The 16,718-nt window shown below is 44.3% G+C and overlaps 1 protein-coding gene across 4 annotated transcripts in view; it reads left to right on the top strand.

Annotated features, from left to right (window-relative positions):
* Positions 1 to 16,718, top strand: part of LOC130527289 (neuropilin-2-like) — a 65,734-nt gene that overhangs the window by 37,230 nt on the left and 11,786 nt on the right. For 2 of the 4 annotated variants that reach the window (XM_057035629.1, XM_057035620.1), the window contains exons 11-16: positions 247 to 391; positions 10,190 to 10,264; positions 11,069 to 11,233; positions 13,809 to 14,077; positions 14,161 to 14,257; positions 15,480 to 15,512. In XM_057035629.1, coding sequence (XP_056891609.1) covers positions 247 to 391; positions 10,190 to 10,264; positions 11,069 to 11,233; positions 13,809 to 14,077; positions 14,161 to 14,257; positions 15,480 to 15,512 — 784 coding nt within the window. The remainder of the gene's footprint in view (positions 1 to 246; positions 392 to 10,189; positions 10,265 to 11,068; positions 11,234 to 13,808; positions 14,078 to 14,160; positions 14,258 to 15,479; positions 15,513 to 16,718) is intronic. The other 2 variants (XM_057035649.1, XM_057035639.1) reach the window with 1 other exon arrangement.

Genomic DNA, 16,718 nt, shown 5'->3' with positions numbered 1-16,718 from the left:
TTGAACAATAGTGGAAAGCAAAAGCAGAAATAGTGTCATGTTAGTTTTAATGACGCTTGTCTCGAGGTGCATCGAAACAAATACATGTAGCAGCGTTCCAGGACTCCAGGGAGACAGACTCAGACTCACCCCCCCCCCCCCCCACCCCCCCCCCCCCCCCCCCCCCCGCCCCCACACACACACACACACTCACAAATTCCTTCTGATTTGGATGCAACATTTATTTAATTTGCTGACTGCTTTCAGATTTTTGAAGGAAACAGCCACTACGATACTCCGGAGGTGAGGAGATTCGAGGAGCTGGTGGCCCAGTACATCCGAGTATTCCCAGAGAGGTGGTCTCCCGCTGGCATCGGTATGAGGGTGGAGATCCTCGGCTGCGAGCTGCCAGGTGAAAACACAGGCTTCCACATATAGGACAGCAGATGATTACATAGCTTTTAATCACCTGCCTTTTTGTCTATTCAGTGGGATGTATAGTGTGTGTCTACTTAAGTGTGTTGAGCGTAGTGGTTAATCATGTTGCTGTAGGAAGAGCTGCAGTATGTCTGGACAGGGATTAACATGTCTAGGTCATGGGACTTTCACTAATAGTGGGCAGCTGTGTGACTGGACTCTATTGTGTTCACATCTTATGTTCACAACATGTTGCTCTGGTGGAGGGAAGGATTTGGTCTGAATTCCAGCATATTACGTATATTAAGTGTAATTCTTACGGCTGCTGTTTTGTAAACTGACTATAAGGAAGAAGATGAGGACTTGTTTGTCCTCAGTGGAACTGTGGCAGTTTAAATCACTTCATGTGATTTTTTAATCTACTGGATTCTCTTATGAAGAGGTAGATTTTTTCCCCCCACTATGGTCAACCTCGTCTTCATCATTCATTTATTCCTCTTTCCATCAAATCTGGCTTCAGCCAGATTGTGACGTGGGAGAGGTGAAGACAGTAACAGGAAATGACACGTACCTGTTCCCAGAGGGAAAAGATGTGTGTTGCTACCCTCGAACCTAGAATTCTCTATCCCCATGTGTGTGAGTAGTTGAAAGGGAGTTATACATTCTACATGTGTCGGGATCAGCCAGGAAATTAGCGATGACGTGGCTGCCATGAAAGCAAATCTAACAGAGATCTGATTTTATTTATAAATAATTATAGATGGCCGAGAGATGGTGGCCATAATACAATCATATATCAAACTTAATAAGCAAATCTTGTTTAATGGTCATATTATATGTTCAGACGTCTTTTCCTTTAACAAAAGCCAGCATACAGCACTGGTAAACCACCAGTTCCATCACATGTCTTTTCTTGATCGTTGTGCAATTGTGTTCACTCATCGCACATTAGTGCCACTCCTGAGCTCATGCACATCCTATCGGCAGCCATGGTCTCTGTGATCCACCTCTCGGCTATTGCGGGCCATTCCTGTGACCGTCTGCTGGTCCGGCTGTCTGTGTCTGCGCGCCAGATGTTCGCCCCCTGGTTGTAATCTGTGCATTAGAAACGATAAAGGTTTATTCCCACTTTGCATGAACACAGCGGCGGCAGCTCCTGCCACACTACACCCTACGATAATTCTGAGTCTAAAAGCTTAAGGCCAGTGGGTTTTTGTTAAACAGCTTCTCATTGAGTGATGTTAGAATAATGACTGAAAAAGTCATATTCTCACGGGGTGTGTAGACACAGTTATTAAACAGTGATAGAGAGAGAAGACTGAAGTTTTTGATTTGTGTGTGTTCTTTACATAGTTTAGGCCAATATTTGTATTTCACTGGGAATGTGAGGACAATGGGGAAGTTAAGGACATCTTGAATCGGTTAAGGTTAGATTTAGGTAGCTAGGTTAGGTAAGCTGTAACGTTAGGGTTAGGTGATGAAGCACATTGTCCGTGTGTTTGTGCATGTGCGTGCGTGCATGTGTGAGTCTTCTTATGTTGAGTTACAATGAGTGCATCAGCTTCAGTCCACTGACCACAGCTGTTTATACATCACATACGGGCTCGCTGGAACACACACAAATGCCTGTACCCAATTGTAGTGACCCCATCTATATAATAACACACATAGGCACACACACACACGCACACACAGACACACACACACACACCTTTCTATCTCTGCTCAGAATAAATCCTCTGGGGCTTCTCACAAGTAGTAGTATTCAAATCTTTCTTTTCACCAACTCTTTCCCTGAAGACCCCCCCCCCACACACACACACACACTCACAAATTCCTTCTGATTTGGATGCAACATTTATTTAATTTGCTGACTGCTTTCAGATTTTTGAAGGAAACAGCCACTACGATACTCCGGAGGTGAGGAGATTCGAGGAGCTGGTGGCCCAGTACATCCGAGTATTCCCAGAGAGGTGGTCTCCGCTGGCATCGGTATGAGGGTGGAGATCCTCGGCTGCGAGCTGCCAGGTGAAAACACAGGCTTCCACATATAGGACAGCAGATGATTACATAGCTTTTAATCACCTGCCTTTTTGTCTATTCAGTGGGATGTATAGTGTGTGTCTACTTAAGTGTGTTGAGCGTAGTGGTTAATCATGTTGCTGTAGGAAGAGCTGCAGTATGTCTGGACAGGGATTAACATGTCTAGGTCATGGGACTTTCACTAATAGTGGGCAGCTGTGTGACTGGACTCTATTGTGTTCACATCTTATGTTCACAACATGTTGCTCTGGTGGAGGGAAGGATTTGGTCTGAATTCCAGCATATTACGTATATTAAGTGTAATTCTTACGGCTGCTGTTTTGTAAACTGACTATAAGGAAGAAGATGAGGACTTGTTTGTCCTCAGTGGAACTGTGGCAGTTTAAATCACTTCATGTGATTTTTTAATCTACTGGATTCTCTTATGAAGAGGTAGATTTTTTCCCCCCACTATGGTCAACCTCGTCTTCATCATTCATTTATTCCTCTTTCCATCAAATCTGGCTTCAGCCAGATTGTGACGTGGGAGAGGTGAAGACAGTAACAGGAAATGACACGTACCTGTTCCCAGAGGGAAAAGATGTGTGTTGCTACCCTCGAACCTAGAATTCTCTATCCCCATGTGTGTGAGTAGTTGAAAGGGAGTTATACATTCTACATGTGTCGGGATCAGCCAGGAAATTAGCGATGACGTGGCTGCCATGAAAGCAAATCTAACAGAGATCTGATTTTATTTATAAATAATTATAGATGGCCGAGAGATGGTGGCCATAATACAATCATATATCAAACTTAATAAGCAAATCTTGTTTAATGGTCATATTATATGTTCAGACGTCTTTTCCTTTAACAAAAGCCAGCATACAGCACTGGTAAACCACCAGTTCCACCACATGTCTTTTCTTGATCGTTGTGCAATTGTGTTCACTCATCGCACATTAGTGCCACTCCTGAGCTCATGCACATCCTATCGGCAGCCATGGTCTCTGTGATCCACCTCTCGGCTATTGCGGGCCATTCCTGTGACAGTCTGCTGGTCCGGCTGTCTGTGTCTGCGCGCCAGATGTTCGCCCCCTGGTTGTAATCTGTGCATTAGAAACGATAAAGGTTTATTCCCACTTTGCATGAACACAGCGGCGGCAGCTCCTGCCACACTACACCCTACGATAATTCTGAGTCTAAAAGCTTAAGGCCAGTGGGTTTTTGTTAAACAGCTTCTCATTGAGTGATGTTAGAATAATGACTGAAAAAGTCATATTCTCACGGGGTGTGTAGACACAGTTATTAAACAGTGATAGAGAGAGAAGACTGAAGTTTTTGATTTGTGTGTGTTCTTTACATAGTTTAGGCCAATATTTGTATTTCACTGGGAATGTGAGGACAATGGGGAAGTTAAGGACATCTTGAATCGGTTAAGGTTAGATTTAGGTAGCTAGGTTAGGTAAGCTGTAACGTTAGGGTTAGGTGATGAAACACATTGTCCGTGTGTTTGTGCATGTGCGTGCGTGCATGTGTGAGTCTTCTTATGTTGAGTTACAATGAGTGCATCAGCTTCAGTCCACTGACCACAGCTGTTTATACATCACATACGGGCTCGCTGGAACACACACAAATGCCTGTACCCAATTGTAGTGACCCCATCTATATAATAACACACATAGGCACACACACACACACACACACACAGACACACACACACCTTTCTATCTCTGCTCAGAATAAATCCTCTGGGGCTTCTCACAAGTAGTAGTATTCAAATCTTTCTTTTCACCAACTCTTTCCCTGAAGACCCCCCCCCCACACACACACACACACACACACACACAATGAGCCATACCTCTTTTGCATTCAATTGTATCTTTTATGGCTTAATCACAGTAGATCCACAACCTGATGCAGGAATACTCTGTAATAATTGCCTGCTTTACTTTCAAGCCTCTCATCACTGTTTTCAATCAAACAGTTTTAAATCGCTGGAGTTTGATGTGAATTAAGTTATCATCCATATTTAGGCTACAAATAACAACTCAACACACACGCAGAAGTGACGCACAACTAAGGCGTTGTAACGCTGGATGTGAGGTGAAGCTGCAGATTTGCTCCTGTTTTAAAGGAGTCATCAGAACATCTGCCGCTCTCACACCTCCTGCTCAGGCAGTGGACGTGGAGGTGTGAGAGACACTCAGTCCCTCACATGAGGAGACATTTCTCTTTCTGTCTGAATCGGTCTCTCTCTTGAAACTTCCACCGGGTTTGGAAGTGAATCCGTTTGTGTTTTCCTTGGCAAACATGACTTGGAGTTTCAGAGCTCTGAAGCTGTGACCAGAGCCTGATGTGGTTTTAAAACCTGGATCAGGTTTTGCTATCCAATAGCTGACCGCAAAACTGCAACAATCTTACAACACCAACAGATATGCACGCAGGGCGGGGGCTGGAAAATCCTCCTATGGATGGAGCTAAAGTGTGGAGGTGTCTGTGGTTTCTGCAGCACCCACACTGCCTCCGAGTCCCCCCAGCCTAATCACACCCATCTCCTGCCAAGGCTCCTGTAACAGCCCTTTATACCTTATTCTGTAATTACTGTCTCCGCCCACTAGCTTTAAATGTCTAAAAACCAAGCCAGGATCAGATTGGACTGGTTTTCCAAACACATAAATGGATACAGGCTTCTCTCCTGGAAGGATAACTGTGACTTTTACAGGACATCAAAACTGTGCTGATGCTAAACTGGGGGAAAGACGGACAGAGATAAAATCGCTCAGTTTCACTGTTGCTGCCTCGGTGGTGTGTTCCAGTGAACACAGCAGGCTGCCAGCAGGACCGTGTTCCTGTGTCAAATGCCTGAAAGAGGAGCGTTCGGCGGCAGCAGCCGGGCTCCGCTCGCCGCAGCAGGACGGCGATGTTTATCTAACTTCTTGTCCTTCTAGATACCTCACACATGGCAGCACTTAGACTGGCTGCATATGTGTTTATATGCAAAAGGCAGCGTTTCTACCACGTAAATGTTGGTGTGGCTCACCACCTCTCTCTGTTCTACCATCCATCCATCCATCCATCCATCCATCCATCCATCCATCCATCCATCCATCCATCCATATTCACCCACCCATCCACCATCCACCCACCCATCCATCCATCCACCCACCATCCATCCATCCATCCATCCACCATCCACCCATCCATCCATCCACCATCCACCCACCCATCCAACCATCCACCCACCATCCAACACCCACCCATCCATCCATCCATCCATCCATCCATCCATCCATCCACCCACCCACCCATCCATCCACCCATCCATCCATCCATCCATCCATCCATCCATCCATCCTTCTTCCTTCCATCCATCCATCCATCCATCCATCCAACCACCCAATCCATCCATCCATCCACCCACCACCCACCCATCCATCCATCCATCCATCCATCCACCCACCCACTCACCCATCCATCCATCCATCCACCCATCCATCTATCCTCCCCCACCCCACTCATCCATCCATCCATCCATCCATCCATCCATCCATCCATCCATCCACCCCACCCATCCATCCATCCACCCACCCACTCATCCATCCATCCATCCATATCCATCCATCCCCATCCATCATCCACCCACCCACTCAATCCATCCATCCATCCATCCATCCATCCATCCATCCCCACCCACCCATCCATCCATCCATCCATCCATCCATCCATCCATCCATCCATCCATCCACCCACCCACCCCCCCATCCATCCATCCATCCATCCATCCATCCATCCTCCATCCATCCATCCATCCATCCATCCATCTCACCCACCCCCCCACCCACCCTCCCACCCGTCCTTCCATCCTCCATCCATCCATCCCCCATCATCCATCATCCATCCATCATTGACTTTATTCCATTCCATTTCTCTCTGTTTTGCAGTCTTTTGTGTAAATACTGTTTAAATAACCGTACTCTGTACTTGAACTTCTTCTAGGTGATGAAATGCACGGCATCTGTGCAGGACATGGTGATTCTCAGTTGTTTTGACTTCCTTGGATTCAGTTAACTGCTATTAGCTATTTAACACTGCAGCATTTAAGGCTTCAGTTACACTCCTGGGCCTTTGTTACGCAGTCTGCTAATGAGCATTTCACTGTGATTATTTCCTGACACAAACAGCTTCTTTTTCCTTGTGCTCATTTAGGCCACCCTTTTAACTAAACTCCATTGTTGGTGACTTTGTAACTGCAGTCACATACTTGTTTTCTTTTTACGACAATACATATCACAGAAAGTCTCCCTTCATCCACCTCATGTTAAAATTGAAGCTTCTGTGCACCACTTACCATAAAAGAAGCATCGCTTGTTGCTCACTGTCCATTGGACTAATTAGGCCTTTAGTCTTGAAAGAGTTTCCTGCTGTAAAGATCTCATTTTGCCACCCACTCATACGCAAGAGGGAGTAATAATTAGTCCTGCACTTAGCCCTACATGCAAACCAGCACTTTTGGTTTTTAAGTATCGTCTCCTGATTGGCTATTTAGATCAATGTCAGGCTTTTATTTATTTCCTTTTTTTGCTAGTGCCTCTTATTTAAGGTCACATGCTAACAAAACTAACTGCCCCATGAACAGTATAGTCAGTGCTATGAATAGACTGAATCCCGCACTCTACTCCAGCCGTGCTGTGGCTGAATACCTCAGTTTTGTCTCTAACTTGAGCTGCAACATAACCCTCAATCTCCATGATCTCATTATCATGCCAGCACCCAACTGCAGCCTGAATTTAAGATGTTTACTCACTACCGAGGGCTATCTTTATGTAAATAGATGTAGGTGATTAGTTCGAAGCCCAGGCATAAAAGGCTGAATGCTACTGCCAGCGTTGCCAACAGACATGTTGGTTGATTCCTAATATGTCAGAATGGACATATATGATATGTTATGTCAGTTACACTCTGCACTGCCCCATAAAGAGCTGCTGTGAGGCATCAAGTTCTCAAGATGAGCGAACACATTGTTATTAGTTGAAAGATATCTTTTAAAATGTGAATAATCCTCAGAATAAGTGCCTATTAGCCGGTGTCATCATGGATTTATTTGTAGTCATTAACTCTCAGTAGAAATCCTCTGTTATAACGACAGTTTTACAGCTACACACATGGAGTCACCATGTCAACCATAATTTGAGCGGGGATGACATTTTCCTTTCTTCTGCCAGCTCGTGCGCACACTCCTGCAGAGACACACGCGTGCACATAAAACGTCAGTAGTCATTATTTAGGCTGACAGAGGTAGATTTATAGCCATAGCTCTTTCCATAATTGAACAGTTTTTGTCTCTGTTTCCGCCTCACTCTGCTCAGTCAGCAGCTTCACAGTGAGCCAAGAAGGGTGTGTGTGTGTGTGTGTGTGTGTGTGGTGTGTGTGTGTGTGTGAATAACTTAATCTTATGCCTTTTGAAGGCCGTGATGTGTGTCTGAAGAGTTCTGAAGAGATGCTGTCGTAGCTCTGTGATGACACGGATGCAAAATAGTCCAAAGAAATTCCGCTATTTTCTCCTCCGTGAGTAAACACACTCGTGCACGGCAGCATATTTGGGCCATTTTCGGTTTTAAAAAAAAGGTGCTGCCATTTCCAAGTTTTAAATCTACATTTATTATCAATTTCAAATGAAACTTCAAGTCTTTCTTTAATGCTATAGAACAGAAATGTTGATTTTGGGGCCTTAATACTCACAGATCTGCTGCATTTTGTCTCATTTTGTCTCATTTGCTCTCACACATGCACGCATGCACACAAGTAGACTCTGATTTATCATCAGACACAGTTCATTAACTGAACTTCCTACAACAGCAATACACAGAATTACATTTAATTCAGATTTAGATAAAAAGCAAGAAGATGATTAATGAAAATAAATGGGGGGAAATGCGGGGGGGGGGGGGGGGGGGGAGGAAAGAAACAACAGTGTAGTGGAGATGGAGAGGGAAACCATGCCAACAAAAACTGTGTCCATGATAAGGAAAGTGGTGATGAGTTGAGGTGCGTGCGTGTTTGTGTGCGCGTGTGTGTAAGTCGGCGGGTGGGGAGGCATACCCTTGTCAATCTTGCCATTCCATCTCTGTGCGTCCCCGTCTCTCTTTCCCACTCTCTCACCTCCATTTCCTACTCTTCCACCTCTGTTTGGGGCACTAATTGCAGCAGTAAAGGGCACCAAATTAAAACAGCTTAATGTCAGCAGCTGGGAGCTACTTATCCAGTGTTAATATTTAATTGTGTGTGTGTGTGTGTGTGTGTGTGTTAGACCACTTTGAGTAGGAGCACATAATAATCATACTTTTAAAATTATTTTAACAGCTCAATAAACTTATACACACACATATTAGTAATAAAGATGCCAGACACTCTACAGATCTCAAGCCTGTTAGCCAAATTGTCCAGAGGTGAAGAGTTCACACTAAATAAGACACACAAGTGCAACAGTTGAGTCATGGAAACATCTCGAACTACCAAACAAGCAGTAAATCCACAGTTGTCTCAGATTTACCGTGTCTGTGGTTGCGAGCGACACGAAGGAGCAGCGAACAGAGCTGCAGCGCAGCGAGGAGCACTCTGAAAGGATCACTGGAGGAAAAAAAGAGGGAAAAGTAGAGACAAACCTAACAAGCCAGAGAGATCTGCAGGCAGATGAAAGAGCACAGCGAAATGCCCCAGTGAGAGATGACAGGGAGCAGAAGAGTTATGGTAAAGAAAATTGCAGTTGTGGTGAAACAAAAACAACAACGCGTAGGGTTTCACTTTTGAGAAGCGGGATTCGCTTTGTGTGTTTGTTTTGTACCAGGAGATCTTTTTCTTTGGGTTTTGCAGAGCAGAACTGAAAAGTGATCAGATTTGTTGTGACAACTGACAGCTTGGCGGTTAAAGGATGGAGGGGGGCTTTTGCAGGGACGAATGATGGATGAAGGTGGGGAAGGAAAAAATTCAAGCCACATAATGAATGACAGAAAATAAGAGAAACAGACGTCATTTCTAAGAATAGTCTGGCAAGTGGTTTGCGGTTCCAGTCTCTGGTGGCTCGCACAAGCCAGGCAATCTTTAGCTCCCTTTTGTCAATTTATAGCATGTGCGAGTCGATAAAAAATGACGGCGATTTAAGGAGTCTTAACCAGCGTTAGAAAGTATTTATAAAGACCAGAAGGTCTTGGGGTTGCACTGACATTCTGTACCCTGCCGATGTGTGTGAGCATCTGTTTGATCTATCGAGCGCTGCCCGGTTTCACGCTGCCATGCGCCAAGGTCAGTTTGAGTGCAGCATCTATCATCGTTGCATTTCAGGTGTGCGCATGCGTGCTAACCTACAGTGTGTAATTTGGGTGTTGCGCGTCAAAGTCCTTTGCTGTGCGGCCAGCTCGGCGCCTTTGTTGCCTGGAAGAGGAAGAGCTCATTCATGGGGTGACTTGCAAAACGAGCCACTATCGTATGTGAGTGCAGTACCTGACGTGACCAATAGAGGGGAGTAAATTGCACATTGTGCTTTATTTTCTCTTTCGCCAGACCTTTTACAGCAGAGGTTTCGAATGCCCTCTAGTGGTAGGTTGCATTACTTAGAAGGCATTAAGGGGGATTAAGCACATGTAATTAACGTGCAGCGCTTATTCCAATGTTTGCTGTCCAACAGAGGCACAGAAGAGGTTGAGAAAGTGCGAATGTCATCCTGTGTGTGGTTCTTTTCTCATCTGATGTCAGTGTTTTTTATTCCTGTTGGCAGAAACTACTACTCTACCTAACACCGTGACCCCCACCATGCCTCGAGAGGAACACACTACCCCTGCAATGAGACCTGGTACGCACACACACGTGCTTTGCGCACCCTCAATGTCACACACACGTACACACACGTGTATTTAAGGTCAAACTCATGATGTCATTGGGCACCACGGGGGCCTCTGTACTTTGAAGTCTGTTGGCTTCAAGAGTCTCACAGGAAGCTCTGTTTGACTGAAAATAAGCTTTCACAGCTTGAGGATGTCTCTCTTCCCTCCCTGCTTCTCTCTCTCTCTCTCTCCCTCTCTTTCTGTCTATCTTTCTCTCCCTCTCTCTCTCCCTCTCTCTGGGAATATGATTTCACAGCTTTAGGTCAACGACTGTCAGGCCAGTAGCTGTTGTAGAGCAAAAGTGGGGCTGTAGTTTCAATAAAACGCTCTCACAAACACCAAAGGCCGTTTTCCTGTCCTTTCTTTTCTATCTAATATTTTTCCTTTTCATTTGCCATGCCTCCTCTTCTTCTCCTCCTCCCTCTCTTGTTCCTTCAATTGTATCTATCCTCTCCTTTCTGCTGCCATTTTTTAATAAAAAAAATATTCACTTTGTTTAATCCTTCCCATTTCTTCCTGCACAGCGTCTCTGTTCGTAATCCTCTCTATAATCTTTGCTTTAATATTTTTATTCAACATGATTTATTGGGTTGTGTAATTATACAAGCACCACTGCCAGAAACTCTACGGGACTCTCTTTCGTGGCATTTAGGCAGATTAAACACAGTAAAACCCAGTTAAATGTTTGAATTTGACGGGGCTAAAAAGGCGATGAGACATTACGAGACATGGTGAGACATCTTGATCCACGATCTGCATCTTTCCTTTTGCAGCCACAACGCCGTCGCTGACAGCCGTGTGTGACTTTGAGCAGAGCTTGTGCGGCTGGTCGGCTGACCCTCTGTCGGGTGTGAGCTGGTCACTGCACACAGCCAGCAGCGGTTCAACAGGACACGGAACGCACGGGACAATACAGGACCTGTCCCTGGGATCAGACAGTGAGTGGAGTTGTTTTAGACACGTCCAATGCAACAGTGCCCTCGGAAACCAACACTGACCATTATTCAGGGGTTTGTTGCTAATTAAAGGGTTTATGGTTGCGGTATGTTGGAATATTCAGTTTTCAGTGCTCAGAGGAATCACTTAAAACAAATGTGACACAAGACTTTCACTCCAATTTGCTAAATTTGTGCAGTTTCAATTTGTCAAAGTTATTTTCTTCATTTTTTTCTGTTCACTTTTATTTCTCGTCTTATTTTTGATATTGAGGGTAGTTGCTTAATATTTTTGATGCATTATTATCAGTGTGATTACGTCAACCTCATTTGTTGCTAGTGCACACATTATTTTCATCCATATATTCTCATTTATATGAGATTCCTCCAGTTCCTGACTCCATGATTGCCTTTTTTCCTCCTCACTGACCTCTAATCTTATTTCCCTCTCCTGTAGTTCCTTTCCTTTTCCCAAATCTGTCTATCTTTAATGAGACGGCAGGAGGACCACGACTGTTTTATCCATCTTCTCAACTACACACAAACACACACACCTTGACACACAGCAGTTAGATAAGTCAAATGAGAGTTTTGACAGAAGTGCTGCCTTAGCACCTTAGCTCTCCAGCTCCCCCAAGGATACAAACACGCAAGCACACACACACACACACACACACACACACACACACACACACACACACACACAACCTTGCCATCCACCAAGGTTGTCTCTGTATCTGTTGAAGCCATCCACTTCATGCCTGACTGAGCACCTTCTGCACAAACAGCAGTGACTGTGTATGTGTGTGTGTGTATGTGTGTGCGTGTGTGTTGCAGTGTGTGTAATTACCATAGCAGCGTCCCCGTCTCATGTAAGACAGCAACATGACATTAAGTCATGTTTTACAGCAACATTTGTGCGGCACCCCGGCTGGAAGCTGTCTCAATCTGCAAATCAAATCCCCAAAGCTTGTCACTGAAAAGACGTCTGAAAGAGAAAATCCGATAGCTTGCAGCTCATAACTTCTTCTTTGATCCCTGATAGCTGGGGACTGGAATTCTAAAGCCTGTAGAGATGTTCGTAGAAGTAAAAACTCTTCAAAATGCCGGTCTTTGGAAGTGGTTTAGCTGTTGAAAAGAGGAGGACATAAGACAAATAAAGCCTTGTGGAACTGACTGACAACTGACACCCTGGTACCGGTTTCCGGTGTTTACTGTGATTTGCTCCACCAGAAGTCACTGAGAAGGAATAACTCAGACTTTTAGACCAATAAAAAGTGAAGGCAACAGACGTGCAAAACGACTGATCACAGATTAACTCACACCTTCATGCACAACATTAATAGAAAAACACCCATGCAAACAGACACAATACACACGTGTGCTTTCCCCTGCTCCCTCAGAGCCGACTCCGCATCCCTGCCTCGCCCTCCCATAGAGACTTGTTAATTAATTCCCTCCCTTTATACGCCTGCTAAGATCAAACGCAGCGAGACAGAAAAACACTGCAACTTCCTCTAACTGTTCCTAATGAGCAACGGTAATTTAAGCCCCATTTTTCACTGCCTCTAAGTGAAACAACAGAGTCACCTCAACCCAAATCCATTATTCATTAAGTGTGATGTGCTGCAAAATCTCCTGAATTTAGATTTTTCTTTTTTGTTTTCTGTCTGAGCTGAAGGAGAAAAAACACGGCTGAAATCAAACAGACGGATATACATGTAACGGAATTTGTCTCTCATCAGATTTGGTTGGTTTGTCGGATGTTATGTCTGATGTAGTTTATATAGGAAATTAAAGGAGAAACTAAACCCTAGTGAAGTGACTATGCTTCCTCTTTCCTGTCAATGATTAATATCGAAGGCAAGCCAGTGCTAAAGTTTTGTCATCTGCTGAAGAAGGGTGTCATCTGCATATAGAAGTACTTAGTAGTTTGTTAAATGAAAACCCATAAGAAAGCGAAATCAATTGCAAATAATTAGAAAAATGAGCTATAAATACAAATCCTTCAAAACAAAACAACAAAAAAATCACATTTGGTCTTTCAAGCGCTTACAGCTTCCTTTATTTTTATCTCTCGCTCCAATAAATAAGTCAATTTAATGAAAGTAGGAGAGAGTGCATGCTCATTTATACACAAAAAGAGTCAGTGGATGAATCAGGTGTCAGCTGTGCTGACTAAGTAGTAAAAATGCTGAGAGAAATGAAGCGGTGGAATGATTAGGGTTGTTTAGTGGGGTTGTGTGCGTGCGTGTGTGTGTGTGTGTGTGTGTGTGTGCATCCATTAGCAGTGATGATGAAATGGCCGTCTCATTTGCAGTTGAGCCTCATACCGCAGACCAGTGGCGGTAATGCCTTTTACTCTGAGCAACCACATCTCGTCGCATTACTACATCATATTTTGTTGGGGCTGTTTCTCAGCACGAACTGCATCTGCTGTCATCATAAATCGTGGAAACCATTAAAACGGAATACAGCGAAAGGGTGAAAATGCTAAGAGCACAGAAGGCAGGATAAGTGGCTTTAAATTTACAGCGCTGTGCTGGGATAATGCAGCATGTTGCTCTTCTCTTCGCAGGTTTCTCGGGGAACTACCTTCATCTAGATGCAGGCGCCCATATCCAACGCAAGCGAGCGCGGCTGCTGAGCCCCGAGGTGGGGCCGGAGCAAGGGCCGCTCTGTCTGGTCTTTTACTATCAACTTCAGGGGGAGGCGCAAGGGAGTCTGAGGGTGCTGCTGAGGGACAGCGAGCAAGAGGAGACGCTGCTTTGGGCTCTGAAAGGAGACCAGGGATCTCACTGGAGGGAGGGGCGTACCATCCTGCCCCAAAGCCCCAAAGAGTATCAGGTGTCATCTCCAGAGAAATGTTCTTGTGCGACACTACAATCAAACATTTTAATAACACACCTTTGTTTTGTCCCATCGTTCAGGTGGTGTTTGAGGGATTTTTTGATCATCCAACCAGAGGTCACATCAGAATAGACAACATCCATATGAGCAGCGATATCCAGCTGGAAGAGTGCACACGTAAGCCCCTTTCCCACCCCACTCCGCCCTGTTGAGATTCTTGCCATTCTCCCTCTCTGTCTCCTTTTTGTTTTTATTTTTTCCATCTGTTTTTTTATTCAGCCACAGCTGTCACCATTTTTAGCCACAGCGTGTCTAAAAATGTGCTCGTGAGGGAGCAACACGGGCGTCCTAATCAAGATCCTATCTTGCATGTTTTAGCCACAGAGGCCGTCTGCCCAGCAAGATTAGCTTTGGTTCCAATTATGGATTCAGTTTTTAAGAGAAACAGAGATGTCCACACTTTGTTGCAAAACTAGATGATGTTTGGAAGAACTTCACGTTTCCACAAATGCTTTCTCTGTTTTTCCAACTACTTTTGGGTTTAAAAATCCCTTCGTGGTGCTTTCAATGATGATTACTTTGCTCACTGAAGGCTAATTTAAGGCCAGAAAATGATTGCATGATGGCTTCCTCTGAACTTCATCACATTTTTGACCGAAGTGGTTTTGTCTCTTTCAAGTATGGGTTATAAAAGAATGATGGGATCCCAGAGTTTTGGGCCGAGTGTCATTACTGCTGCAAATGAAGATATTTCAGTAGTTTGTTTTCATTAGAATATTTTCATTTTCTTCTTAATGCATCTCTGTACTCACTGCTGAAACCTCTCTTTTGCACCCATGTCTCCCTTTTACTCCATCGTAGATGTTATAACCCCCAGCAAATAGCCAACAGTGGTAAATTTTATCTCCTGTTCCCATGACCCCCCGACTTACCCCCCACCCTGCTTCCCGCTCCTCCATTTCCCATCTCGTCACCCATTTTCTCATGCTCTTTTCAGTTCAGCACAAGTGCTGCTCTGATGTTGGACAGCAGTCACTGGGAGAAGACACCTAGAATGACAAAGCAATAAAAGCTGAGAGAGCAATTCAGAAATGACGGGGAGAGAAATACAGAGGATGCACTTCCTTCCTTCCTTCCTTCAGCCCTGTCAGATTTTTGTCTCCCCTCTATTTTCTCGCCATCTTGTAAAAATGATTCATTCTAGAAGATTTATGGAGCTCATAAAAGTGAAAGACTGAGCCTTACATACTGCATCAGAAGTACATTTCATACTTCATATTTAATTCATGTAGTTTTCATATAGGTGACCTACCCAGGCCACTTTCCAACAATAGATTTTTTTAATTTCACTCTCTTTCCCAGTTACTAACATCTGCACTGTCTCCTCTGTCCTTTGCAGAACCTTTCCCAGCTTTAACTCCTGGCATAACCAGTAAGTTTCTTCCTGTTTATGTCGTACTTCCACATATTTTGCTCCCTGCTTGTTGCTTAACTGAACTCACAGCACAGTGGTGTTCCCAGACAAACTCAGCCAAAACTGCAGCACAAATAACGGCATCCGACACAGGATACATTCACACATCGTGTTTACATTTTAAACAAAGTACGACAGAATATTGTGGGCGCAGGCGGTACTGCAGCCTGATGAAATGGATCTATGTGCATCGTTCCAGCATGACTCCCTGCATGCTGGGCTGATACTTGCTAATGTTCTCAGGTTTGTTCCTAAGTGAGAAAATTACCTGCAGCTGCAGCTCACAGACTGGTAGTGTTTTCCACGGTAATGGTGGCACCATGTTGTCTCTGCACTACCATGGATTCAACGAGTATCCATGCATGACTGTTTCGAAGCAGTGTTTTTGATCGCTTGAAGAGACAATGAAATCCTGTGATGATGCCAGGTCTGCTCAGTCTGCATCTCTTCCTGGATTTTAAATGTCAGTTAGGCAGAACTTTCCTGCCCTTCTTTTTCAACTTAAGGCTTTCTCACCTTGATCAACATCATACAAGAAGCCTTCCTCCCTCTTACATTTTTCATCTTCTGCCCTTTCCTATTTTTTACTTTGCACCTGCCATGCCCTCAGTTTATATCCTCTGGCCAAAAAACTGCTGATTCTACCTAAATGAAATCCAGACTTGATCGCCATCCAACTTCCTTTCCTCTTTTTTTCCTGTTCTTGTCTCTCCACTAGGCCAAACTGAAAACAGATCAAAGAACATTTAGACAGGTTATGCAACTGGATCGCTTGTTTTCTAATTCTTGGTACAGAAGTCAAATACTGATGGAAACCCTGATCTGAATATCGAACTGTGCTGTTATTCTAAGTAAGAATCCAGAAGCCATTGTTGAATAAGTGTACTGTACTTGGCAATGCAGTAGTATAAGAAGTTTGGTATTTTGTAGACATTGTGGCAAGTGTGTGAGTGTGTGTGTGTGTGTGTGTGTGTGTGTGTGTGTGTGTGTGTGTGTGTGTGTGTGTCAAACACATTCCTCAGATGCTGTCAGACACTTGAGCAGTTCTTGGTTGTGTTCAGTTCACTTCAATCAAAACAGTCAAAATTCCAAAAATAGTCAAAGCCAGGAGTCAGACCTAAATCCTCCAAGGTCTCTTGGACTGTTGGATCCACAGCAGCTATC

This window comes from Takifugu flavidus, chromosome 1 (genome assembly GCF_003711565.1).
Source record: "Takifugu flavidus isolate HTHZ2018 chromosome 1, ASM371156v2, whole genome shotgun sequence".
Taxonomy (NCBI): domain Eukaryota; kingdom Metazoa; phylum Chordata; class Actinopteri; order Tetraodontiformes; family Tetraodontidae; genus Takifugu; species Takifugu flavidus.
Note: the sequence above shows the minus strand (reverse complement) of the source record. Positions and strands in the feature narration are given on the sequence as shown.